At 45.9% G+C, this 27,176-nt stretch overlaps 1 protein-coding gene across 1 annotated transcript in view; it reads right to left on the bottom strand.

The window, feature by feature from the left end:
• Window positions 1–27,176, bottom strand: part of LOC135396567 (ATP-binding cassette sub-family D member 1-like) — a 158,214-nt gene that overhangs the window by 42,398 nt on the left and 88,640 nt on the right. The window contains exon 7 of the mRNA XM_064627600.1: window positions 22,359–22,504. Coding sequence (XP_064483670.1) covers window positions 22,359–22,504 — 146 coding nt within the window. The remainder of the gene's footprint in view (window positions 1–22,358; window positions 22,505–27,176) is intronic.

Raw genomic sequence — 27,176 nt, 5'->3', positions numbered from 1 at the left:
AAATTAGGTGAGCATCATACTGAACATGAACCTCCCCCTCGATACCGAATACAACATTTGCATTCATTTTGTGCAAGTAGTTGATTCGTAAATGACGATGACAGTAAACCAAAACCGAAATATGAAGAGCAGAAATAGAGGCAGAAATAGAGGCAGAGGCAGGCGAAGAGCAGAAATAGATTCAAATTTAGGCACAAAAACCGACAGAAATATGCAGGCGTTGTTTCGTGTCAAAAACACCAAAATAGGCAGTTAATATGATACGCCCTTTTGCTTTATGGGTGTCTCAGGATGCTCCTTCCGGGAACGCTTGCTCATTTAAAGGCTACGGAACCTTACAAGCTTTGACTTCTGAAACACGAATGTTCATTGGGCCAAGAACCATGCTACATTGAGAAATATTTTGAGTTATCTGCCCTTGAAGATCTTGCAAGGGCAAGAAAGGCCGATTTTTTATGAAATGTGCACGAACGCGTTCTAACAAATCAAGGTACTGAAGGAAACGAAAGTAAAAAGTAACAAAAGGAGAAAACACCCAGAAACAAAGATCAAACAGACGATTTCAGAAATTGCATGGATGGCCCACCAGGGAGCGCAGTGTTGCGAAAGCCCCGCTGCACCTTGGGATTTAGTTTTCATGAGTCAGAGAGAAGAAGAAGAGCGCAAACGGTTTCGGTTTTCTCTCTCCTTCACCTCCCGCACCTTCGAGCAACAGGCAGACGAGCACGAATGTAAAGCATTTCCCACGACGCATTGCGCGATGCGCGTGACTTGGGCGACGGAGCCTTTTTTAGAAATTCAACTGCGGGGGCCCTCCGCACGGGGGCCCCCGCAGTTGCATTTCTAAAAAAGGCTGCTATGGCATCAAAGTGGTTTTTCATTGTACGGGTATTTGATGTTTTTTTCAGATGTAGAACTCATACATACACTTCATCAGTTTTCATCATCTAAGAACGTTAAGAAAGGCTACTCCAACAGAGTCGATAAAAGGGCAGGAAACTCTGAAAATGCCTCATTTAGACATTTATAAGCAAATGCCTAAAAATATGGGCCCTATATTAATCAGTTATGATGTGGAAGGAGCGCTTTCCACGTTTAGTTTCAGTTTCATCATGTGTGCACGGTCAATTTTCACTCAATTCAGAGGCGCGAAATCGGGGAGCCACAAGGCCAACCTAGCGTAGCTGCTTCATAGGAGTCCGTGCAAAGCAGGCGTGAACTGCATGTTTCGTTGTAGAAGAGCCTGTCACTCCCTAAAGGTAATAAGTTATAGTGACTCTCAACAATAGGCCTAGACCATATCTTTAAACACCTGCCCTCATGCCCCTGAGCTTGGACAGCGATGAAGATAGGATGCAAGTAAGAACATATGATGAATGTAAAATGCAAGCGAGCTGTAGTATACTTGATAGGTGCAACGCACATCTCCCCGAGCTTCCGGAAAACAAAAAAGATAACACAAATGAACTGCACAATCACTGGCACGTCACAGTAACGTTAGTCAAAGTCACATGGGAGACTCTTTTCAGCTGTAGTTTGAGTCACACAGGCTCCGCCTCATGGCGTGCGTCATATGTCACGTGAGGGGGGACAGAGAGAGCAAGGGATGAGGCGGGAATGGCGGGAACAGCAAAGGCGGGGAGGTAAGACTGGTATGTGCACGGCGGCAGAACTGTTTGCAAGTAGGGCAATTTATGCGATTTTGAGGGGAAGCGATTTTGGGATTTGGGAAGCGATTTGGGAAGGAAGGGGGAGGGGAAGCGATTTTGAGGGAACTTCAAAACAGGTATTAAGAGCGGTTATATGTATGCAGCCCGTCAGACTGAGAACACGATAAACATTCCGTTAAATGTTCAGTTGAAACAGTCAGCACTTCCAACACGTCATGAAATATTATAAATGCTGTTGCCTGTGTACTGCTGGTCCGAGGCGTGTTACCCCATTACGGCTTCTCGAATTCAGCATTATGTATTCGATGCACGTCGATTTTCACATTTATCTTACTTCACAAAATAGTATAGATTATCACGACTATGTGTAACTTTTGTACGTGTAACGTGTTTACTCTCATATTAGCCTCTGTGAAGTAGGGTAGGGTCCTGAGGCTACCAGGGGTAAATATCGCACATCATCATAACTTCTCTATCATTTATTATTGTTGTTGTACGTGCTTCCAAATTTCGAGATATAGATCAAGGTATATCTAAACAGGTAGCGCAACTCCCATAGGCCCCTGTGTCTTCAGAATGACGCCATGATAGAGACGGTCAGCGCCATCCATCCGTTGAGCGGACTACTACCATTGTAAATAAATGACGTCAGGGATGACGTCAGCACTATGAATAATAAATAGTGCATAATTAGCCATGGCACGTTTACATTCGCGCACTTTGTTTGCGTTGTATACCCTTTCCCTCACCCAAGCAACAACACCAGACGAGAATACAGAAAAATAAATCACATCAGGTTTAATTAAACATATCAATTCGAAATACATCGAGTTATCACAGATTTATAGAATTCCAGACTGAAGGGCATCGTGATGACCACACAGAAATTAGGAAGATTTACTTATGTTCCATTTCTCTCCTAGAGCTACACGTACACGTAATGATTAGACGTTTGCATTTATTCAGTGAGTGGCTATTATAGGTAAATTGCAACGAAACATGGCATCGTTGGTGCACAGCTGATTCCTGCTAACACTTACGCTATCATGGCCGCTCGTCCCACGACGGATTTTTTTTTTCGCGGGGCCAGCAACAGGGGATGCATTGTATTTATCTGTTCACACAAGTGGTTCTTGGTCTACAGCGCCGAGATGTGAACGTCGTTCCCTGTTTAACCCAAAAAGTGCACCAACTCAGTATTACAATGCACGGACACAATGCACGGATAACCACGCCCACTGCGACACATGCGCAAAAGGAGCAGGACACGGAAATGTACTCGGGTGGTAGATGATTTCGTATATGTCCACGGGCAGGGCAACAGAAAGTTTTTTCTACACTGAAATTATGAATAATCTATTAGTACACACACAAGCCACGCCCATGTTGTAAAGTTTGTTTTTAAGACCGTACCTCTACTGTCAACACCCAGGATCGCTCGCGCCTCATGCTGGTGGCTTTGCCGATGGGTCTGATTTGGTATTTTCGCTTGTTTACGCTACCAGTTTAGATATACCTTGTATAGATGTTAACAAGAACAGATACAGAGAAACTCTTTCATTAAATGGAATACAATAATCACAAATATATTGCTCTCAGTCTATTATTTTCCTCTTTTATTTTATTTTATGTTTCCAGCGATTTGAGCACGCATTTGAATCACACATCACAGACACAACTGCTTGCTCACACCTGTCGCACTTAGTCTAAATTGTATTATACTGCAGTTGTCCGAGTGTTAAGGTAATGTGACAGACGACGAAAGTTCAGGGAGTTCAGAACAGTCCTCTTGCGATTTGTAGTTGTTGATCGCAAAATTTTCCGAAGTTCAGCAGCTAGCACTTGTGTTGCCGTTCGGCAAACACTGATCCCCATCTTGCGTTTCCTCCCCCTTTTTTATTTTGTCTAATAATTATATCCCCCCCCCCATCTTGCCTGCAAAGACTAGTGAACGAGTTACTCTTCTTCTTGCAATCTGGAATGATATGCTTGGTTTAATACACGAACAAAAGCGTTCCTTGCCGTATGAATTATTTTGAGTGACAGGTACCCAGCGCTGTCACCGGTCGGCTTTCTTATTTTGCCCGGGGAAGCGGTTTCGCTCGAGAGGAAGAACCACCTGAATGCACTCAGTGTAGCGAACCTCTGTCGGTTTTACACAATCTCATCTCATGTCCATCCAGCAAGGCTATGCAGTACTGCCCGTAAAACACATTTACCTTATAAAACTACGAGCACATGTCCACATTCCACATCTCTCCGCAGCTAGAAGAATCCCCAGCTATGGTGAGCTAGAAGGACTGGTGTGCTTACCGGCCTATCCAATGCATGGGAGCGCTTGGTCGCGAAAATGGCACCCGGTGACGTAAGATTGTTTACATGGATGCGCTGACGCTCGCTGCGCGCCTTGCAGAACGATTTTTGTGGTGCTCCAAGATGTTCATCTGCTTCGAGTCACGTGCCTTCCCGTGAAACGTGGAACCTTGCACTGTGCCGACTAAGAAACCAAACAGCGTCGGTGGATGGCCTATCGCGGCGTCACGAGCCGCCAGCTCTCGCGCTGTTCAACTTCCTTTTCGTTTGCTTACACTGTCTGACGCTTTGTGCATGATGCTTGCAACATAACATTATGAATATACAAACGCATCATATGGCAGCTTTCAATGCCTTGTAACACTCTCCATTCCTCATCTTAAAAATAAAGTTGTTGTTTCGATGCGTTTCGTTGGGTGTCTTAAAGTATAGTGGTGCAGGCAGCGCTACTGCCACACGTCTAAGCTACACTTGTAATAATACCCCTTCTACAGGTGGGCAGGAAACAAAGGGTGCGAGTGTCACAAAATATTTGGCGGTTGTAAAGGGCGGGGGCGATCGTGATTGTATGGTATGGGTACTTGGAAGACGCATTTGGAAATGTAAAGCACACAGCCCCGTGACTATATCGCTTAATTATAACCTGGCTGCTTATTTTCCTTGCGTTCAAGATCTGTATTCATATGAGGAACAGCATTCAGCCACAAGCATGACAGGATTACGTCTCCTGGAAGGGGTCCACTACGGTATCACCGTGACCGGGACACCACGGTATAAGTAACGCAAGTCGGCATAGGCGCGTTGTGGATATTAAACTTTCACACATCTTTTTATCACAGTTTTTGGAAACATTTTGTGGTTTAATTTTGTGGTTTAATTTTCTCACCAGCACTTAAAATGAGCTGGTGTGGCTCGAACAACACAACGTGCAGGGTTATGGCCTCCCAGCCGTGTTCACGTCAAGCGCGGTTCGGATTCGTGTCAACTCCGAACAGTCCCGGGCCCTGAGTCGTTGCCCAGCCTTTTGTTTGTTTGTTTTTGTGAGCAGTCCCCTTTCACATCGTGTCCGGCCGCGGACGACCAAAGAAGTGGTATGAGTCCTTTGCCCAACAACGGTGCCTCGATCGCTCGAAACGAGGAGAGCAATCAAGGTGTAGTGGTCCAGCTCAGTTCTCGGCGGTTGGGTAAATCTTAGTGGCTTCGGGTATGGTCCGGATCGGAAACGCAGAGGCGTGCAGCGCTTTGCAACAGGTACTATGCTTCGCCGACGAGTGCTTCATCAAATACGGTAACCATATGTCCTACACTCCACAATGCATTCCATGTAAATAAATTACTGAGTGTGACTATAATAGATGCAGCATCGCTACTTGTTATGTTTGTGTAATAAGCCTCCTGACGTCTATTTGCCATGCTATTCTCCCTGTTCTGGGTCGTTAAGGGGGTGTACTGGTACAAAATAAACGTCACAGACAAGCACACAGGATGGAATGTCAAGAACTTCGGCGATAATGCACCTGCTGTTCACATCCACATAACAACCGAATAAAATCACTTCCTGTCGCTAGCTATTCTTTCTCGAATGAGAGTCCATACACGAAATAAAGGAAGTGAGTTTCGGAGACCAATCATTTGGTGTAAACTGTATGTGTGCTGTTGAATGTGTGCTGTTTCATGTGTCACCTGTTGGGCACGAGTGCCCAATAACAAGAATGGAAGAACGTAGCTAAAGCTGGAGACGCGAATGACAAAAAATAATATATTTATCTTCTGCCCTGCGTCACAGTGTCTTTCTTCTGCAGTTATTCTGCAGCTGTAATGTGCGAACGTGAAGGCAGTGAGAAAGTATTATTCGTTCTGAAGATTCTAACGAAACAAAAAAAGAAAAGAAATAGTCATACATCATAAAACAACGGAGCATTTCAATCGTGGGTGGTTCATTCGCGGGCGCAGAAAGCTTTTCTTTATCAATAAGAAAGAAAAATGAAAAGAAAGCAGCGACATTCGTCACAGGCCACAATACGTGATAACGCGGACAGATGAAGCGCTTTTCTAGAGACAAATGTGGAATATTTGAGTGTGCCGAATTAAGGTATGCAAGAACAAGCTGACGAAGTGCTGAATTGGAGGTAGAGATGTGAAGTGTCCTAACGAGGTCTCGAATACTGCAACTCACGTGAATCCGTCTCAAAATTTAGGGACCCACTGTACTTATGTTACTGATATTTCTTGTTATACTTGGAGTACTTTCTTTCTTATGACCTTTCCGTTGTTCGCTGTAGATTTTTGGCGGTAAAGTGTCAAACAAGTACACTGCACAATCGTCGCTCAAAATATCCTGGCTCTTCCCATGACAGAAGTGGTCTTACATGAGTAATACTTAATCTAGTCATCACAGTCTGCAGTTCGAGCTAACTCATGGTTCATGCTAGTCCTTATGTAATGTTGCGTGACGCTTTCAGTGCCATTTGGATACTCTCACTTGAGAAAAAGTTTGGCCGATGGGCGTCTGGGTTTGTTCAAGTGCCCTTGGCAGTTGGCACCCATCAGGTTGCTGGTGTGAATGCCATCGCGCAACTGTGATAAGTAATGTACTGATACTGATGTAATGATAAGTACTGTAGGATGTCATTTTCGATGCACAACCATATACTGTACGCAGCTGTAGTTTTTTGTAACAAGCGCGTTCGTCCAGTTTGTGTACGGTACAGTTGAGCGATCGGACTTCTGGAAAAGCAATGTACCGGCAGCGGTTAATCGCGGGTCCCATCATCATCCCATGTGTGTGTGTGCACGGTGTGCATGCGGTGTTGCAACTAGCTTGCAATTATCTCCACAAGTAACTAAAAATCACGTCAGTTATCTTTGGTATATGCGCGCCACTTGGAATTCGTGTAGAATCAATAGTCTCGTGTAGAATCAGGGCCGGCGATGAGGGGGGGGGGAGGTAGAGAGTAAGGCGACCGCCTTAAGCCCCGCGCTAGCATAGACCCCGCGCACGAAGCCTTCAACCAGAAATTACTTATTTTTTTTAAATATCAAGTATGCACTTAATCGTGTGAAACAGGCCCCGCGATGTGCCTTTGCCCCAGGCCACGCACACCCCGAACACCGGCCCTGTGTAGAATTTACTAATTGTCGTACTCATCCTGGCAATCCCTTTTCAAGGAGTCTCATTGATGCTCCTTTTACTTTTTTGACGCGATGTACTGCATCATTTCGGGAATGTTGATGGCATCTGACAAGGTTAGAGTCACTAAATAAGGCAAGATCACCGGCTGTTCTTACTAGCTCGTGTCGATTCAGTGTTACGCCTTCCCCCGAAGGTTTCGCGATAAAACTGTATCCACATATCTGTCTTTGAAGCCGGACAACCACGGCAATGCAACGATCAAGCAGCGTTCCTTTTACATTTCTACAGTTCCTACCACCTCTCTTCTCTGTGCCACATTCCTTACTCACAAAGGTATTATTAAATGAGTATTTTCTGTATTTTTTTTCTCAACTCAGACACCTTCTGTTTATAGATTTTGAACAAACACCTTCAGTTCATAGAAACGTAAATTTCTGATGATTGTTCACTTTCTGTAATTCGGTGACACGAGTTGGTTTAGGTATTACTTCCTCGACAATTTCAAACACTCTGAATGTATTAACATGTATCGCTGCGTTTTCGAAAATTGAAAATAGCTGATCTCAGCGGGAACGACATCAGTTGATTTCCAGAGCATATATTATATTAAATCTCAGTGTGTCTCTCCATGTGCGAAACTTATTTACAGCAAAGAATTCCAAGGATACCTTAACGTTTCGCACACAAGCTACATTCACTCACTACAAGCAGCGTGGAACGGGGTGTATAACGAAATCCAATCGTAACCACGTAACTCAAAATACTTTAGCGAAAAGTTCGCCACCTTCTTGCAATGTGCCAAAACGAGAGAATCATGGAGTGTCATTTTCTTCCTGAACACTAAGGCGCTACCAGCGCTACCTGTAGCATACATTAAAAACGAAAGCATTACTGCCAATTCCTAGGCAGAACCCTGCACAGACTTCAAGCACGCCCCGTTGTCAGCAGTTTATCAAGTTTATCGAGTTTATCAGCGACGCACCAGCACGCGCGCATCTTTCTTTCCCTCGAATTTGCGGCGTACTGTTTCAATTTCGCCTATCGCAGGTACTCTGGGGCTCTCCGCGTTGCGCTTTGCACATAGAGCCACGTGACCACTAGGGCGCGCCCAGCGAGAGCGAGCCGAGCCCTTCGTAGCCACCTGTCGCCAGGCCCGTCGGCACGACCCGTTTGCAACCACCGTTCAACACACCAGTCCTTCTAGCTCACCATACCCCAGCGGCCAGCGCGCGGGCAGAAGCGACCTTTTCACGTGACATGACGTTCGCCGAGAGGCGGAGCCCGTGTGACTCAAACTAAAGCCGAAAAGAGTCTCCCAAGTCACATGGGCAAGTGTCCCGAGTGTCCCGAGACTGCTTGGCTAGGGCTAGGTAAGGCATATCCGGCATCGGCTAAGACTGATTAGTCGGCTAGTAAGTTACTGTGACAGTTCCCTCTGATGTTTAAATTTTGTGAACTGTCAGCTGTCGGTGTGCCGTATTCACTTCGGGTTTCGTTTTATCGTGACATCCTTGATCTTCGTAAACTGCGAAACAGTCACCTACTCCGCGCTTCAGCACAAGTTTAGCAAAAACACCCTCCACGGCGCAGGACGGCATAGCACCCAGTGATTGGCGCAGTTTGGCACAAATGGCACAGCACTTCCATCACTACAAATGCAAGTAACGTAGAACACTGAACTGGTCTTAGCGGCATGTCTCAGAATAAAAGCGGATCATGTTGGCAATTGATGTTCCAAGGCTGGAACACAAAGAAGGGACAAATACATACAAAGCCTCAAGTGCCTAAGAAATCAATTATGAAGAAGGAAGTCATTGAAAGGACTACGACTCGAACGTACATCTTCTGGATTACCAGTAGATATTCTCGTACATGGTGTCGGTGCCGGTGCGTCTGGTAGCGGCTCATTATTGTCTGGAGACGTAACTCGCTTCCCCCATCCGATTTTGTTGAAATTTTAGGTCCCTATTGCGCATTCCTGCCCCTACAACTTTCTAATTCACATCTAGGTTCTAATCAGAGGAGTTACGAAGGTATTCGGCAAATTTCTGGGACTACCCTCTGTTCTACCACCTTTATCTGTGTTTTTCGGTTTGAACCCAATGGCGTACCTGCACCACTTTTCAGTACCGCTTCTGCGTTGCGTTTGACGCTCCGGATATATTATATCATACCTGCCAACTTGGGAAAATCCAAATTAGGGAGATTTCAAAAGCGAGGCGGGGGGTAGGAGAAAGCAATGTGGGGAGGCTTTTATTTGCATATGTAACAGGAGCAAACTTGACCTCAGCAGGCACATCAGACACAAGTTTTGCAGCAACATACTTTGGCCTCTCCAAGAAACTGTTATACAAGTGTATGCAGTGTGACCTGATTCCAAACAACGACGTGGGCTGTAACAGTTTAATGCGTGCGGTTCTGGAAGAAGGAAGCTTGCGACAAAAGTAAGGACAAAAACCCAAAATAACACCACACCACAGGTGGCAGTACATTACAACATAAAATACTGACACTAAATACTATAATATTGCCACGAATCATCATCGCGAAATTTCCAGGGCAGGCACGAAACGGTACATCTCATCCCAGCGCATGCTGAAGAAGAAGCAAGAAGCTTCCAGACACATCGCCTGCTCTCTGGCAAACGCACGTGCTGTTTCTAGACTTTTCGGCGCGACGCTTAAATGCTTGTGCGCTCCAAGCTGGAGCATTCATTCTTTGGACTCAGTTGTGTTCAGAGAGCTATCACTCTTGTGTTTTGCTACCAAGTAGTCTAATAAACCGTTAGCTGTTTATTCGACGACTCGACGACCCATTTCGCTTCGTGACAATATAAATACACATAAATACTGACACTCCCCCTTAATGCACTGGCACCATGTTCATATGTGTCTTGATGCAAAAACGTGCACTATGTTCAGCAGTCTTTCCGCCAGTGAGAGCCTTCGTAAGAAGGTCTGTGGGGTTCTTTGACGACTCGATGTATCGCACGTGCAATTTTCCCTCATCACCCTTTTCCCTCAGGAAGAAATATCTTAGATCGATGTGCTTGGTTCTTTATGATGTGACTTGGTTGGCGGCGAGAGATATTGCTCCCTGGTTGTCAACCAGCATGACCTGCAGCTCCTTCGCAAACTCTTTCGCCCCAATTTCATCGGAGAAATGGTGAAGCCACAATTACTCTTTTGCAGCATGACACATTGCGAGGTATTCGGCTTCTACTGTCGGCAGCTCAGTTGTCCACTGCTATTTACAGCTCCAGGAGATAGCTGCGCCTGCAAGAGTGATGACGTACTCGCTGAAAGATTTTCTATCTGTTCCGTCTCCTGCCGGTCTCGTTCCTCCAAGGTACAACAATGCTTCAAATGCCTGCCGGTACTTGTGTGCCAGCTCTTCTCTTGATCCATTCTTCCTGTCCGCCTTTTGATACCTACTTCCAGGATCAAGTGGAGACGACGCCTTCTTTGCATCTGCCATTCCAAACGTCTCCAGAATCTCTTCGACGTAGACCATCTGATCGAGCGACAAATTTCCATTATTGTCTCGCTTCTAGCGTATGGATAGAATATGATTGGCCTCGCCCAAATCTTTCGTGTCAAATTTTTGGCTTAATCGTCTCTTGAACTTCAAAATTTCGTCATCAGTTCTTGAGATGATACGCAGGACAACAATGTACACTCTTACGATGAGACATTTGTATTGACTGACGTAGACGCAGGGATGTGCTTTGCATCTTTTCATGCTCTCTGATTTCAGGAATGAATCCAGGATGAAATTTCATTCCCTTCCAAATTGTCGCAATACATATAAGTTCTTCCTCAGAAGGCATACTTCATCCTGGCTTCCCTCTGTGAAAGGCTGTTGCTGCTGCATGTAGACTGTCTCTTTTAGAGTTCCGTTGAGGTATTCCGCCGTTATGCCCACCTGGTGAATCTTCCAGTCTCTTTCCACTGCTATGGCTAGTAGTGTCCGGATAGACTTTAGCTTCACTACAGGGGAGAACGTCTCTTTGAAATCTATTCCTTCCACTTGGGAATAGCCACATGCGACCAGACGCGCTTTATATCGTTCCAGTTGACCATTTCCATTATATTTCTTATGAAATACCCATTTGCATTTGATCACTCGTCTATCTTTTGGTCGCGCAACCAGCTCCCATGTCTTGAAAGTTTTTGGGTTGTCCCATTCGATCTGTATGACTGCCTTCCATTGTTCTCTATTTGGCGCCGACAGTGCCTCGTCTAGCATCTTTGGATCTCGGCTGTCTTCCTGCTTAGCCATGTAGGATGTAGCGACCCTCCAGCGCAAGCATGACGACGACCTCTACAAAAGTGAGACGTTTAATCAAAGCCCTGAGGGAGCAACATCGAAAGCCGGAGCCGAAAGACTCGGCTTGCCAGACGCCGGTTCCTTTTATCGCCCCCAAGTCTTCCACCTTGCTCATGGCACACTGACAATACCCATGAGACTTGCTGTGATGCACATGTTGATGAAGCTGAGGGCAGGGTCGTTACAGCTCCTCCGCCGTTCGAAGAGATCGACACAGTCGATCCTGATAATGATGCACGAAGCACGATGATGCACGACTTGCTCCACGAAATGCTTGAGTGGTCGTTTAGTTCTGCGAATACTTCAGTACAAAGTTCAGGGTGCAACGAGCAAGCAAAATCCAGCCCTCCAAACACCGACCGAACAAACAGCAAAATTTCCCTGATACACACCAAGGAATGTTCCAATAGCACCAAAGAAAGCCTACTAAAATCATACACTATGGAAGAACAGGACCGTTGTCCCCCCAAAAGTCAACCCAAACTCCGGGTTCCCAACTAATCCCGAATTGTAACAGAGACCCATAAAGAAACCTCTGCTCTAGCCCCTAGCTACAGGAGTAGCGGCTCAAGCAATCAGCATTACCATGATGCTTTCCTTTCTTGTATTTCACGTCAAAATTGAATTCTTGGAGAATTAAGCTCCCTCTAAGAAGCCGCCCGTTCTTGGGAGACATGCTTTCTAGCCACTGCAGTGGACAATCATCAGTTTCAAAAGTAAAACGAGTTCCGTAGAGATAGCAGCTGAACTTTCGAGCAGCCCACACTAGGCAAGCACACTCCTTTTCAGAAGCACTGTATGCTTGCTCGCGAATCGTTAGCTTACGGCTAGCGTAGAGAATTGGATGATCATTGGCTTTCTTCCTTTTGGCACAAAATTGCCCCTAATCCATGGTCACTAGCGTTACACTGGACAAAAAAAGGTTTGTCATAGTCTGGAGCTCTTAGTATTGGCCTACTAACTAGTGCCATTTTCAGTTCCTGAAAAAGCCTTTTCTCTTTCTTCGTTCCATCTGATGTCATTTGGCTCCCCTTTTCGCAAAGCATCAGTAAGAGGACTGGCGATACCAGAGTAATTCTCGATGTAATGCTGGTAGTAACCAGCAAGCCCCAAGAATGTCCGCAATTCTGACTTTGTTTGTGGTCTTTTGAACTCCTTCACTGCGGCTACTTTAACGTCCATGGGCCGTCTTTTACATTGCCCTATAATGTGACCCCGGTACTGTATCTCAGCACCCCCTAGCTGACATTTCTCAGCTTTAACTGTACGTCCTGCTGAATGCAGACGATTAAACACAGCCCTTAGATGTGTTAAATGATCCTCCCAAGAATTATCAAAAATAGCTATGTCGTCCAAATAAGGCAAAGCAAAATTTTTGGTTCCTCTTAAAACTTTGTCCATTAGTCTTGAAAAGCAGAACGGAGCGTTCTTTAAGCTGAAAGGCAACATTAGGGGATGAAATGTACCTAAGTGACAGATGAAGGCAGCATATCTGCTCGCTCTCTCGCTTAGTGGGACCTGCCAATACCCACGAATAAGATCCAAGCTGGATATGTAACGTGCATTGCTAATCTGTTCCACTCTTTCTTCAATGTTTGGGATAGGATAAGGCTGGTCTCTAGTAATAGCGTTCAGTTTGCAATAGTCTATACAGGGCCTAGGAACTTTCCCAGGTGCCTCTACTAAGAAGATTGGAGACGTGAAGTCGCTATCTTCCGGTTCGATAATATTGAGATCAAGCATTTTCTTAACCTCTTGTCTGATGATGTCCTTCTGTTTGGGAGAAAGCCAGTAGGGCTTTGCTTGGACGACAGCCTCTGCCGAAAGCTCGATGTCGTGTTGAATGAGACTTGTTTTCTCAGGTCTTTTAGTAAATAGGTCACCAAACTCTTGAATTACTTCTTTGAAGTCTTCAAATTGACTATCTGACAAGTTAGTTGTCTTACAAGCCTTTGCGATAACTTCACTGACTGAGAATGTATCTGCTGTTTCTGGTGTCTCAGCATGTCTCACATTTACAGTGAGATTAACTACGCACTGGCGTTCCACGTACGGTTTCATCAAGTTTACGCGATAGATCTGAACTTTTTTCGTTTTCCGCCTAGTTGAACAGCATAGTTCGTATCCGAAAGTTTGTGCAAAATTTCGACAGGGCCTTCCCAATGAACCTGAAGCTTGTTTTGCCTAGCAGGTCTAAAGATCAGTACCTTATCCCCCACACTGAACTTACGTTGCTGGGTATGTCTGTCATAGTAGCGTTTTGTTCGAGTTTGAGCTTCTTTCATGTTTTCTTAACACCTTGCATGAGGTGCATGCGTTCTAACAAATCAAGTACATACTGCACTACTGTCGAAACTTCTCCCTGCTCTTCCCACAGTTCCCGTAACATTCTAATGGGAGATCGCAGGGTGCGACTATATACTAGTTCCGCAGGAATGAAGCCTGTGGTTTCATGACACGCAGTTCTACAGACAAATAGTGCTGCAGAGAGGCACTTATCCCAACTCTTTTCATTCTGAAAACATTGCGCCCTCAGGGTAAGTTTTAGGCCTGAATGCCATCTTTCTACACTGTATGATTGTGAGTGATAAACAGAGCTGTGGACTACCTTTATACCACATCTTTCAAAGAAAGTGCTCGTCAGTTTGCTAGTGAAGACATTTCCTTGATCTGATTTCTGCGGGAAATCCAGCTCTTGCAAACACTGATAATAAAGCATCCACAACTTCTGGTGAAGTTACTTGTTTCATGGGAACTGCCTCAGGAAACTTTGTTGCGGGGCAAATCATTGTCAAAATGTACTTATTCCCCGACTCAGTAACCGGCAGTGGTCCTACCACATCAATCACAAGACGACGAAAGGGTTCAGTTATTATCGGTACTAGCATAAGCAGAGCTTTACCCTTTTCATTAGGCTTACCAGCCCTTTGGCACGTATCACATGATCTGACATACTTTTCGACTGCCTTGAAGCAACAAGGCCAATAGAATTCTTGTAAGTCTCTTCTTAGTCTTTTTGAACCCTAGGTGCCCCGACCACGCATTTGTATAGCAAAGCTGAAGGAGGTTTTCGCGATATTCTTGTGGTACTACCAGCTGATTAAAGACGCTCCCCTCTCTTCCCGTAAAAGCAACGGTACAGAACTCCTTCGTTCAAAAAGAACCTCACGTTCCTTTTCTCTGTTCCCTCTTTTGCCCAGAAATAGGGCTCTTTCAAGGTAGGATCAACCATCTGGTGGTCAATTAATGTTTGCCTGTCGACCTTCAGGAGATTTGTGAAACTACTGGTTATGGGAGACAGAATACTACTTGTCTTGTCTTCGGCGGGACCTTCGTCTTTACCGCATATTTCACATCGTTCTTTCACATCCGTGGTTTCCACAGCAGGTTGCTGTGTTTCTACCGGCTGCTGCGGCGCTGCGTTTTCGTCATTCATCTTTAACTTGGAAGCTAGTTCTCTAGTCAGAGCGTGAGCTATACCTTCACCATAGCACAACCCCTTCGCCTTGAGGAGCTCATCTGATCGATTAGAGAAAAGATAACGATACGATGTTGAAAGATTTTGCGAAACAGCTGCTTCGGTGTGTAGCTCCCCGAACGGTCCCTTAATGTGAACTTTTGCCAAGGGCAAGCACACACTCTGTTCTTCTACCACTTGCTTAATCCAGACACTTTCACCGGTAAAATCTCCACTCTGTACGTATGACGGGTGTACAATATCCATGGTTGAAGCAGAATCACGCAAGACCCTACAAGTCTTGCCATTGACTTCTAACTCCCGCATGTAAGGACTCAACAGCGCTATGTAGTCAGCATATTCGCTAATATACGAGAAAATCACTTTCGGTTTAGGACATCTCGCTGCGATATGCCCTACTTGATTGCAGTTGTAACAAACCAATTTCCGTTTTGCTTCGAAAGCTCTGCTTTTAGAGTCTTCCCTGCGGCTATCGGTTCCTACAACTTTCCCTGTCTCTTTCCTATCTTTTTCTTTAGAAAACTGAGCTGGTTTCTTCTCATTCTTGCCGTACGTCCTAACTTGACGATCTTGGCGACGCGCTTCTCTGCGCATGACGAAGTCCTGAGCGAGCTCTGCAGCTCTTTCAACTGTCTATGTCATCCGTTCTATCCTGAACCCAAAACCTCACTTTGTCGGGGATTCCTCGATAGAACCGCTCTAGACAGGAACACTCCAGAACTTTGTCCTTATCCTTAAAAGCATCCGCACTCTTCAGCCACTCTACCCTTGTGGATTTAACGTTGTACGCGTACTCTGAATAACTTTCGCCAGATTTTATTTCTAAACTCCTAAACTTTTGCCGGAAAGCTTCGGTGGATAACCTGTACTTTCGCAAAAGGGCTGCCTTTACTTTTGCGTAGTCGTTCACGTCCCCCCTACTGAGGCGGGCAATCACACCGGGTGCCTCGCAAGGCAGAACTGACAAGATACGATGAGTCCACAAGCTTTCAGGAATATCGACCTTTTCGCATGTGCTTTCAAAATTTACCAGGAATAGGCCAATATCATCCCCCACTTTGTAAGGTTGCAAAAGCTTCGATATCTTGACTTTGCCATAATCGACAGCACTAGCTGAACTATGTGACGTTTCTAAGTGCTTCATTTCAAGCTCTAACTGTTTGAGTTCAAGCTGAAATTCCATCTGCCTACGTTCAGCTGCTTTCTGTTCTGCAGCCTCGGCCTCTCTTTTTTTCTCCAGAGCCTCGGCCTCTCTCTTTTGTTCTTGAATAACCTCTGCCTCAAGTCTGAGTTGTCTCTTGTTTACCAACCGCTCTGAACGTCGCAGCGTTGGAACTGCATTGATTTCCAGACTGGTGGCCTGCTCCGTGCTTTCCCTTTCAGTTGTATGTGGCGAACTGTCTTCGTCACTGTGATGTCTTTCGTGGATATTTTGCAGGTCACTTACGTTGTCGTCAGCGTCAAGCGTAACAGTGACTTCGCCATTATTGCTCATATCGTCGACACTGGTGCTGGCAGTTTGAAAAGACTTGTACGGAAAGACGTCTTCGACAAAGGTGACGTCCCGACTAACAAAGAAACGATCCTGTTGGCAGTTCCACAGCTTGTACCCTTTGATGCCTTCCGGGAAGCCGAGAAAAATGCACTCTTCTGCTCTTGGATCAAATTTTCTTCCTCTCTTTCATCAACTTCGGACACTCCAGGCTCTGCACCCAAACACTTTTAAGTAGTCTAGGGCTACTTCTCCCCCCGTCCACAGAGCTTTTGGTGATTCACCTTCCAATGCCTTTGAAGGACATTTGTTTCTAATATGACACGCCGTCGTGACTGCGTCCGCCCACAACTCCTTCGTGACACCAGATTCTATGAGAAGACACCTTGTCATATCAAGCAAGGTCTGGTTCATTCGCTCAGCAACTCCATTTTGTTCAGGTGTACCAGGGACGGTTAGCTGACATCTTATGCCTCGCTTGAAAAGGTACTCAGTGAACCCCTTGCAGGTGTATTCACTTCCATTATCACAGCGCAATGCTTTCACGGTCCTGCTGTGTTGGTTTTCCACCATGCGCCTGTACTCATCGAATTTTTGGAGCACTTCTGATTTGGTCTTCATCGGATACGTCACAGTGTACCTGGAATAACCGTCGATGAAGGTCACGAAATAGTTGGAGCCTCCTTTAGACGTAGGCATGATTCTGCCAACAACGTCGGAGTGCACCAGTTCCAGAGACGAAGCTAGAGTTGCTTCACCTTTCAGGGAAGGCTCGTCGTCTCAATCTTCCCAGAAAACAAGTCTTGCACCTGTCTATTTCACGGTGGTCTTCGCTTGTACCACACAGGAGACGGACAGCATCATGATGAAGATGACCAAGTCGTCGATGCCACAACGTCGGGTCTTTTTCCTTCACCAGTTTGGATGCAATCTGAACTTCTTCAACACGGTATAGCCTTCCTTCACGAGTTGCGGTGAGTATTACTTCGAAAGTGCTCTCGGCAACTGTCGCTCTTCCTTCGCTGAAGCTCACCTGCATCCCCCGCTCCTCAATTCTTCCACCGGAAGAAAATTGCAGTACAACCCGGGAACATAGAGAATGTCGTGGAGCGTAACGAATGCACCACCGCATCGCTCTGATAGCTGTATCTGAGCTGTTCCTTTTCCAACGACTTTCACGTACTCTTTACTTGCCGTTTCAACTTCTGAATCGCATGGCTGGATGGCTGTGAGCTTCGCTCGAGAGCTTCACTCGATGGCCGTGAGCTCGCAGTGGAAGCGTGCTGGGCCCATAACCTGTTAGACAAGTGTACGCAGTGCGACCTGATTCCAAACAACATCAACGTGGTATCGTGGGCTGCAACAGTTTAATGCGTGCGGTTCTGGAAGAAGGAAGCTCAAGACAAAAGTAAGGACAAAAACGAAAACCCAAAATAACACCACACCACAGGTGGCAGTACATTACAACATAAATGCTGACACTCTACCCTACAACATAAATACTGACAGAAACTATCTGGGTGTCAAGTTGTGACAAGGCTGACACTGTCTCAAAAGAACGTGAAGACACAAAACTATGTCTCTGTTCTCTTCGCGATGCTGAACTGCCTTCACATTCAACACTACTCGTTCAGCACTATCTCAGTAATGTGTCTGAAATTCAAAAGCCCATCTGGACTTCCTAGGAGAGCTTAAACATAATGCGTAGTGGAACAAGTTAGCTAATGAGTCATTAAAAGTAGTTTGCATAACACGTCAGACCCATCAGTCACAGTTGTACATCGCTGTGGCCATTTCAGCACGTGTATCATGAGCTCTTGTGCGCGGCTTCCCATTTCACAGACAATTGCAGTCGACTTAGTTCAAAGCACAATCCTCCTCTGTGGACACGAAGGACGAAAGCCTGTGCGGATAACATCGTAGTCTTTGTCTTGCTTTCGGAAAGACTGACCAAGTCACTGTTTGTCTTGGCATTTAAGGTGGTTCTTGTGCTTGCTCGACGTAACATGAGTAACAATGTCGGTCCACCCTCCATGCAGAATGTTAATGTAATAGCCGTAAACTGTGCAAAACACATGGTGCCCTTCCTCATTCGTCCCAATTCATCTGTGTATTGCTTCAGAAACACGTGCAGATACTTGTTTCACGGAAACAGTGCAAAGGCACCTTTGTCGCCCTAAAACATGAAGGAAATGCCTGGAAACTAGCAGTGCTCGAACTAGAGCCACAACCCTTGAAGTCCGTAAGACAGAGGCCTTGGAAAGAGGCAGCGATGCCGATGGCAATCGGGCTGGTATTGGATTGACGTTTACGTCTGTGTGGCCAGGGAAAAAGCAGGCGCTTGAGATATTGAGGCGTGAGTTGCACATTCCCCAGGGCGTCAGTCGTGACGTTGCCCACCTCTGTGAGGCCGACAACGGCAAGCCCTCTCGCCATCACCACCACCACCACAGGGGGAAACTGCATTTTCCGGGAGATATACGAGGGGCATTCAAGTCAAACCGGGACTTTTCATTTTTCGCAAAAGTAAAATGAACTTAGAGGCGAGAAATTAGTTTTATTGTTGAACGTAATCTCCAGCTGCACTAATGCACTTGTCCCAGCGTTTCACAAGGGCTTGGATGCCAGCAGCGTAGAAATCCTTACCGGCGCATAGCAGCCATGATCGGACCGTATTCTTGACCTCGTCGTGGACCTCGTCGTTAGTGGACCGAAGAGATGGAAATGGCTGGGGGCAAGGCTGGACTGTAAGGGCGATGTGGCAGCAACTCCCAGCCAAGTTCCTGTAAGGTGCCTGTCGTGAGATGTGGGTATGCGGGCATGCATTGTCCTGTAGGAGGAGGACTGATAGTGTTCAACGTTCCCACAGAAAGGTCCGTCTTTCGAGCCAGTTCGAGACATGTTATCCGTCGGTTCTTGAGGATCGGGCGCTCCACAAGTTGGATGTTCTCAGGAACTCTGACACTGGGCTCTGAGCCGTCCCGGCCGGGATCGTCCTGCATTGATGTACGGCCGTCTTGCCACCGTTTGCACCACTCAAACGCTTTGCTGCGGCTAGGTGTATCGTGGCCATACTGAGCCTGAAGTCTTCTGTGAAATTCAGATGACTTTACGCCTTCACTCACGAGAAACTTCATGACAATTCGCTGTTTGATGTGCGCGCTCACCTCGTTGTCGGCCATCTTGTCCAGCACGTGTCTTCTGTTTTGCACAAACTTTGGACCACCACGTGGTGAACGCGGAGGCCTGTCGCGTGTAAAAATGACCAAAAAGAAGTAGCGCGAGCCATTTGTACACTCAGGAGACAGAAAGTCCAGGTTTGACTTGAACACCCCTCGTACAAACTGATTTAGAGACGTACCAACCGGTCTGAATCCGTGAGTCTCCCGGATGAATCGGGAGAGTTGGATGGTATGTTATATAGTATACAGTCGACCCGCATTTATCCGGACGGCTTCGTTTCCTGTGAAAACGTCCGGATAGCGGGGGAACCGGATAAGTGAAACACGAAAATCCAGAGTGATCCTAAAAGGACATCCTTATTGACCATTACACAGATAACTATACATTTTCATCTGTTTCATTCTAATACATGCATCCAGTTCTTGCAAACCTTTGCTAATGGCATTGATTTGCGAAATATTGTTCTGTTGCTCGAAAAATAATAGCGATGTTATCAGTGCCTCCCGCGCGATTTCTACTGTCACACCTGGTGCATCCACGCTTTCATCATCAGATTCTTCTTGAACACTATCGGAAGCGATGACACTGATGATGTCGTCATCTGTGAAAGCAGCGCAGGGGTCGTCGTTGCGGACTTTCTCAGTCTGAATTGACCAGACTGCTCAGTGGATTACTTTTGTGTAACGTACAAAGTCGGAAAGGGAGAAAATTCTTCCTAGCAACACCGTCTTTGTGTCAGTAAAAAGGAGGCCACGACCAGGGTTCTCGACCTCGCTTGACTATAGGTGTAGGCCAAGTTTCGTTCCTGGACAATGACCGGATAACTGAAGCCGATTGTTGGGTATTAGTCACTTCTGTTCCCTGAAATTCTCGTCCGAGTCCAGAAGCTGAAGTCCGGATAAACGAGGGCGAAATACATGGGGAGAAATCCGTTCCCATGCTTTTTTGTCCGGATAGCGCAGGATCCGGATAAATGATTGATTGATTGATTATGTGTTTATGTGTGTGTTTATGGTGTGATTATGTGTGTCCGGATAAATGAAGTCCGGATAAACGCGGGTCGACTGTATAAGGTTTGGCAGAGTCTTCCATGCTTATAGCCTTTCATGGTACAAGTTTCTGCACTGTGTTGGATGCTTCGGGTATATCGCATTACAAGTTTTCGCATAGTCCTTCATCAAAGTGGCTTTTCATTGTACGGGTTTTTGATGTTTTCTCAGATGTAGAACTCATTCATACATTTAATCATTTTTCATTTTTCGTTAGGGTGTTGTCAACTTCCCTACTGACGACTTCACTTCCACGGACACCTGATATGAATCATGAAGGCCATCATTGAAAGTAAACGCCACAGAAAGAGAGGAGAGCAATGAGAATAATATGTAATATGCTGGGAGTACACATGATAAACTCACTGACCATACAACTGACAGCAGAAAATTTGGTTGTCAATAGAAATAGAAATGTAATATGTGCTGGATGAAAATTGATGTTCTCAGGCTCGAACACAGAAGAAAGGACAACACAACACACACCCCCAATGTGAGAGGGCATATTGGGCCTGTTTTGCAGTTTTTATATTGGGAAACTATTGGCCATATTGGTGTGCTGCCTGGGGAGTGGCTTACCCAACATTGTAAGATGTGTATTTTTGAAATGATCTTTTGTGACTGCGACTATATAGGTAAAATTAAAAACAGGCTAACAAGAGAGACAACAGAGGCTGAGGAAATAAGCAGATTAGGGCATTGAGAAAGAACTGGCTTTTCTTGACCATCATGACTCTTTCAGAGTATGTTATGGATGGACTGTGAAACACAAAACTTATATACTACATACATATCAATGTTCAAAATAAAGCTTGTTGCAAGTTAGCGTTTGTCCTCGTTCTGTCCTTCCCTCCATGTCTTTTCAATTATGCTACCCAGTTCATACCGTATTCACTCGCATATAAGATGCACATTTCTTACCCAAAAACATTGCACTGTTAAGGGGGTGTGTCCAATACGCGGGGAAAAATTGGAACCAGACACTTATGGTACACTTAACTCCCGTTTTATTCTGAGTGATCCGCGGCGATTTCCCGGGAATCGAACGTCGTGATTCTCCCACATAAATGGTCTTCTGTTCCATCAAGCATAGACAAAATACTTTTTGATGTCTGTCATATTCGTTGTTCATCACTGTGGCGCCAGGCGCCCTATCTCTTTGACGGTGCGATACGAGCAGCCGTGAGAGAGCGATACGCTGGCTGGCGCTGCGCTAGACGATTTGGCCGTGCTACTGAAGTCGGGCTGCATTTAATATGTGGGGAACAAAAAAAGTACCAGTATTTTGGCACTCAAGATGGGGTGCGTTCAATACGAAAGTGCATCTAATGTGCAAGTAAATATGGTACTACATAACCCTATCTTTCACCCTTTTGAGCAGTGACATAGCCAGGGCAGGGGGGTGCACTACCAAATGTACATTTGTTTTGGAAATCGTACTTTTGGTAACACATTTGGGAGAGGGAAAACGAGGGTGAAATCCTCTGCTCTATGTAAAGTTCCCATAGAACCCTTCGTGAGACCATTTTCCTGGCTAAGTTATTCTACCCAGTGCCATGCAATAAAAATGTTTCTTCAGTATTTCACTAATTGGTCTTCAGAAGTGAGCAAACCATTATCAGTTTCCTAATTATTATGCATCATTAGGTCGAGTGCAATACCCTGTGTACATTTTCTTCTTGAAAATGTCGAGATATGAATCTTCCTTTACCTCCTTCCCTGGTAATAATGTGCTGTAGATGGACGATGTTGAGTATGCCTTCAAGGTCGTGGTCTCCATATCCCTTCCTGTGCATGTCCTCAACGGTGTCAGGATAGATTACCTGGTCACGGAGTGTACCCAGTGGCATATATGGCCTAAAACAACAATGTAAAATAGAGCACAGATATCAAAAAGAAAATTACTATAAAATCTCACATAAATTGCAAATACAATAGAGTCAAACCTCGTCATAGTGAAGTGTCGCGGGAACTACTAAAATGCTTGTTATATATGATGTTCATTGGAACAGTATGATACAAAAAACTGTAAGACCTGCTTATGAATTCTGGAATATGATACCAGCCATATCAGCAATTGATATGACAAAAGCTAGACACAGTAAGGCATTTCCAAATGGGTATTTTTTTAAATTGGCAATTTTTTGCCGCTGCATGGCGACTGTACAATCACGCCTTGATCCTTAAGCGCATGAACCATGTTAAGCGTTTCCGAGTTTTGTTGCAAAGGGCTTCTTCACATTTTTTGTGTCTCCCTCGGCGTCATCAAAATCTCTTGCTGACGATGTTCGGCGTGTCTAGCCCGGCTATGATTTACACATTAGTCAGTTCGGGTGACACAACAATGGCCTCGTCGGCCGATACAAAATCATGGAATGTAACATCCTCACGTCCTTCGCGTTCAAGCGTATTCAAACCACGACCTACTAGGTTACAACGACCATGTCATAATCGGCAACCCCTATGAGGAGCCTGTCCGCACGATCTGCTAGGGGCGCCACTCATGGCCCTCGACATCTACATCATGATTGGACAATGGAAATTTTAATTTTGAACGCCCAGAAGCGGACGTACGACTACTGTAGCAGATGACAGCAACCACTCCTATGAAAACGCATAGAATGATGATGATAAGCAACTTCAGATAGAAGCATCTCCCGTGCGACATCCACGACTTGCGCAAAAATACTAAGGTAAGCTGAAGTACAAAGCATTGCAGGTATTGAATAAGCCATAACCAGGCCGATGAGTAGCACCACCGCTAGCTTCTAAATGCTGTGCTGGGAGGAGGTGCCTATGATATGGTCGTTATACTCTAGTAGGTCGTCATCCAAACGTCTGGTTGGAGTTACTCCCGTTAGTCCTACAATCCCCTACTTTGCAGTGCCGTTCTTTTTTGTCATGCCACTGTCGGTGTCCCGTAGAATATCCATTTTCATGTCCAAGCATAAAGCCTTCTGGTCTCGAGACGTTGCTGCATACATCCGACGGTGAACCAAAAACATGTGGACACACAGGCAGGACATTATGGGAAACACACACAAGTAAAGTGAACGTCCCCAATGCAAGTGAGAGAGTGAGAGAAAGGGTACAAACGGGCAACCAACAGAGGCTTCCCTAGTTTATTGGGGTCACCCCTGCTGCCTTCTCGCTCCGAAAGCTAATACCCTCAACAGCTTGCAGGGAACGGACATTGTCTGCTACGTGTCACGAACATCGGAAGGACAGCGTTAACCGATAATTCCGCAGACAGGGAGGAAACTTGGTTCGCTATAGTAGAAGCTCATTAACTCGAAATCGCTTAATTCCAACCTCCAGGTAATTCGAACTTTCCTCCGGGTCCCGTCCACGCCACATGTATTTCAACGGGAAGAAACTCCTGGTAATTCGAATGGACGAGCGTGGAGACCGCGTAATAGATGATTTCAGAAAATCCCAGTGCTCCTTGCGTAGGCGTTGCATCCTGGGAGATTACTGTAATGACTCGTCGTGGACAATCGGCCGAGAGAGAGAAGGAACTGAAACAGCTTGGAGACCTTCTCCTCGTTTGTTATGAGCAAGTTCCCATAGTTCAAAGCGGCGCTAAGCTCTCTGGGATTTTCTGAAGTCGTCTATTCGAACCGACGGTGCTCCCACGTCGGAGCAGAATGGGTCACAGGGCCTCATATCTCCCTCGTTATTGACCTTGCGTATGGTTCCCATCCTCTTTCCGCATTTTGTGCTGTTCAAGGACGCTTTCACCTCTTTACGACAGCAAGGAGCTTACGTGAACGCTTGTGCTCTCCTTCCGTCTCTCTCTTCCTCTTGAGGTCATGAAGGAGGGGTGGAGGAGGTGTATTCGCATGCTCTCGCTCACTTTTATGACTTCATTACTGTCAATATCATTCTATAACAAGTTCACTGGCATCGTTGATTTCCCTATCTGGCACTATGTCAGCAGAGACGACGGCGTGGAGACTGGGCTCTTGACTGACGCGGACATCATTGATGCCACGTGCGCCAGTCGAACTGAACCAGAGGGCCATGCGGAGTGTAGCGACGAAGATTCGGGCAACCCAAGCCACAAACCAGTGCCTTTACCAAGTGCATCTGACATAGCATCGGCGCTGGATATGACAGAGCGCTATTTTTCTTCTGTGTAAAATGCGTATGCCGCGCTTGAACTTGTGTCCAAATCGAAAGCGATGGTAACAGTCCCGATCCAGGAAACGGTTGCAAGAGCGAATTACTGACTGCTTTCAACCCTAACTTGCTTCATAATTTCTGTAGGTGAATTTCTGTGAACATATAAGTCCTGTATTTCCTTCAAAGTCTTAACGGCCGGCCGCGATGCTCTGGCAGTTTTCTCCGCCGTAACATCAGTTAGGCACTGGGAACGTAAGGACAGTAATGGTGGAGTTCGGCAATAGTAACATTTTGAGTTATGCCAATATAAATGCGTCTTACAGTGATGCCGGTACCACGAACGTACAACACTACTCGAAGTGTGTCACAAGACGTCTGCACGCACTCCCTGCGCCCAAGCCCCCTTCCAGGAGAGCGTCTCCCGTTAGTTCGAACTCCCATTTTATTCAAACAAATATTCCGGCCCCTTCAAGTTCGAATTAATGAGAGTCCACTGTATAAAAACAAAATTGTCATAGGAATAAAGCGTGAGCAACCAAACTGAAATAGAACTCCGCAATAACCAACAATTCGTAATGAGCAATTTCGCTGTAACGACGTTTGGCTACTGGTTAAAATCATGAGAGTCATCTGGGTCCATGGTCTTTTGAGACAGGTTTATAAACTGAGAAAAGCAACCCACTGGCCAGCACTTAAACATTTTAGTACTACGCATTGGCTCAAAAATGCCGGCTGCACTGCTCGCATGTTAGTGTGTCAGTCAGGTGTCAGTGTGTTGTGTCCATATCTGGCTCATATGGAGGCGTGCCATCTCTACAATTTAATGACCTGGACTATGTACACCACGGTGTGGCTGACAATCTGGCCATCTAGGATTTCACAATGGCTTCAAGATCACCGGCTGACTACCCTGAGAGCTGCTGCTGAAGCTGCAGTGAAAACGGCAGTAGAAGTCGAGCAAGCCACTATAATGGCTAAAGAAGGTGAGAGATGGAATGCAAAGCTTGCACTTCACGGCATACTCTTGCGAGCAAGGCAAGAGCTCTCTGAAATGGGTACTGTGCTATGCTGAGGATGCACTGGCCAAAAATTAAATGTACAAAAGTATCGTCCAATAGTATTATGCAAGCAGCAATGCAAAATACTGCCTCACTGAACTTGATCAATAAATTGTTCGAATGTTTTGCTGAGAGGCTGAAAGGTGTTGTGATGACAACAGTTTCTAGATGTTGGGCAGATGAATGGGTGTCTGACAGGCTCTGAGGAGAAGATCGTAGCGCTGTGCAAGTCCACTGCAAAGTCATGTGAAAGCGGTCACCGGTCAGACACTGTAGCAAGGTTAGGGCATGGCAGTCCTCACAAGTGTGCCAGTCCTCTGGAGTGGGTTTTGGTACCATACCAGTTACAGTTAAACCTTGATATAACGAAGAAGCATACGCGCGCAATTTACTTCGTTATTTCAAAAAATTCGTTAAATCGAGTATACCAGAAAGTAAAGCTAATGAAATTACCATGCTGACGATATCATTAAAATGTGAACCACTCTGCGCCGTCAACCCTACATTGTCGAAAAATACACGTGACATGATCGATTTACCTCACTTTGAAAATTTTATTTTGTAAAATAATTTGTTATCTTCGTCTGGTTCTGCTGTTGCATAGCTGGTACCACTAACCGCTCATAAGACCAAATGGCCTCCACGGCCCGCTCCATATTCTGCTGCGCCAGTGCGTAGCGCCGCAAAACATCTATGGCGTCTAACACTTGTGTGCCCGATGGCACATCGCACGTTTCATCTTGTTGCGCTGCGCCACCGTCCTCCGTGTCACTGCCGCCGCCATCTTTAACGGAACGCACGATTTCCTTGTTGTCCAGCTCTTCCATGGCTACGACACGGCATCACTGTTCACGTAGTCATCCAGCGTCGTCCCGTCCGGGACCACGTTGGAAAATTCACTTAGGGACTGCCACGTTGCAACAAGTTCCATTGAAATGCTTTCAGCGTTCTGGCTGTCGTCAAGCGATGCAATGCATGGTCGAGAACGAAGCTTGCTTTTCGAAAGCAGTTGCTGATTATGCTGGCGCTGGTAGCTACCTACGAAGCAGCTAGCATTTCAACAGCTTGGTACACGTCCACTTTCGTATTCCTGTTCAACCTGATATCCAACAGCATTTTGGAGAACACGCGATGTCCTCGTCAAGTCCCGTAGCCACCGCGCGGGGTAGTCACGTCGAAGTACGATGAGAGAATGATGGAGCTGAGGAAGGAGGAAGACACAGGAAAAAAAGAGAGAGAGGGGCGAGAGAGAGATTCTGAGAGAGGGTCGAGGAAGCGCGTTCCCCCTCGTAGCGTGGAATTTTCGGCATTTTCCGTGCTTTTGGCGTCGGTCGTTGAAATAACTT

This window comes from Ornithodoros turicata, chromosome 6 (assembly GCF_037126465.1).
Source record: "Ornithodoros turicata isolate Travis chromosome 6, ASM3712646v1, whole genome shotgun sequence".
In the NCBI taxonomy this organism is placed as follows: domain Eukaryota; kingdom Metazoa; phylum Arthropoda; class Arachnida; order Ixodida; family Argasidae; genus Ornithodoros; species Ornithodoros turicata.
Note: the sequence above shows the minus strand (reverse complement) of the source record. Positions and strands in the feature narration are given on the sequence as shown.